General features: G+C 48.1%; 1 protein-coding gene across 1 annotated transcript; it reads right to left on the bottom strand.

Moving 5' to 3' along the window:
• Positions 1 to 105: 105 nt before the first annotated feature.
• Positions 106 to 637, bottom strand: PPTG_18761 (hypothetical protein; the record flags this gene model as incomplete). The annotated part of the gene is made up of 3 exons (XM_008917156.1): positions 106 to 129; positions 237 to 432; positions 564 to 637. The coding sequence occupies 3 exons, from the start codon at positions 635 to 637 to the stop codon at positions 106 to 108; spliced, it is 294 nt and encodes a 97-aa protein (XP_008915404.1).
• Positions 638 to 856: the final 219 nt, after the last annotated feature.

Raw genomic sequence — 856 nt, 5'->3', positions numbered from 1 at the left:
TGAGAGTCTGTTAACTCTTCGGGTACTCCGTACCCAAGTGTGCGCCACACCCATGTAACCCCGTTACAAACAATCTCCTCAAACTTCTCCAGCGCATTCATCATCTCACCAAAGGCAAAGGTTCCGTTCCTGCTCATTATATCAGCAATACTTCGTCCGCGCTCAAATGCGTGCTTGTATTTGGTTGAACCATTGAGGACTTCGTGACGCCTGCCAGTCATTGCTGACTCGCGCACCTGGAACTTCGTGCAGGCAAAGGCTTCGTCTGGAACGTCTTCTTCAAATGGCGCCTGGTTTAACTTGAACGACAATTTCCAACGGGGCTCGATATAGTGGATCGGTACAGCAGACTTGTCATTCATGAGGCGCCAGTACATGACATGGCGGCATGACAGCAACATCGTTTTGATGAACACACGAGCATCTGTATCTCTAAATTGATAATAACCGTACGAACAAGTTAGAAAATGATGTGGTGCCGTACGGCAGGAAACCATGTCTAACGTACCGCAGTGTTTACATGAAAGGCGCTGCTGCTTTCATCGGCGCGACGAAGAACGTACAACTGAGAATTAATCTGTTCCTGCTCATAATGCGTCTTTCGATCCACAGCCACTCGGTACTGCTGCTCAACCATCCTGTACGCGTGCGGGCTAACTTCTCGAGCGAACTTCTTCTATTGTTCGGTGATTTTTTTTTCGCATACTCCATCTCCGCCACAGCCTGTAAGAACATGAGCGTATTTACACATTCGCCGAACGTCATCTCCGGCTTCAGAACCTCTTTTAGGTGGCCCCATGAAGACTCCAACCTGTCATTTGAAATCGACGGTCATGCATTTGTCAGAATACTAGAT

Source organism: Phytophthora parasitica, assembly GCF_000247585.1.
Source record: "Phytophthora parasitica INRA-310 unplaced genomic scaffold supercont2.95, whole genome shotgun sequence".
In the NCBI taxonomy this organism is placed as follows: Eukaryota; Oomycota; class Peronosporomycetes; order Peronosporales; family Peronosporaceae; genus Phytophthora; species Phytophthora nicotianae.
Note: the sequence above shows the minus strand (reverse complement) of the source record. Positions and strands in the feature narration are given on the sequence as shown.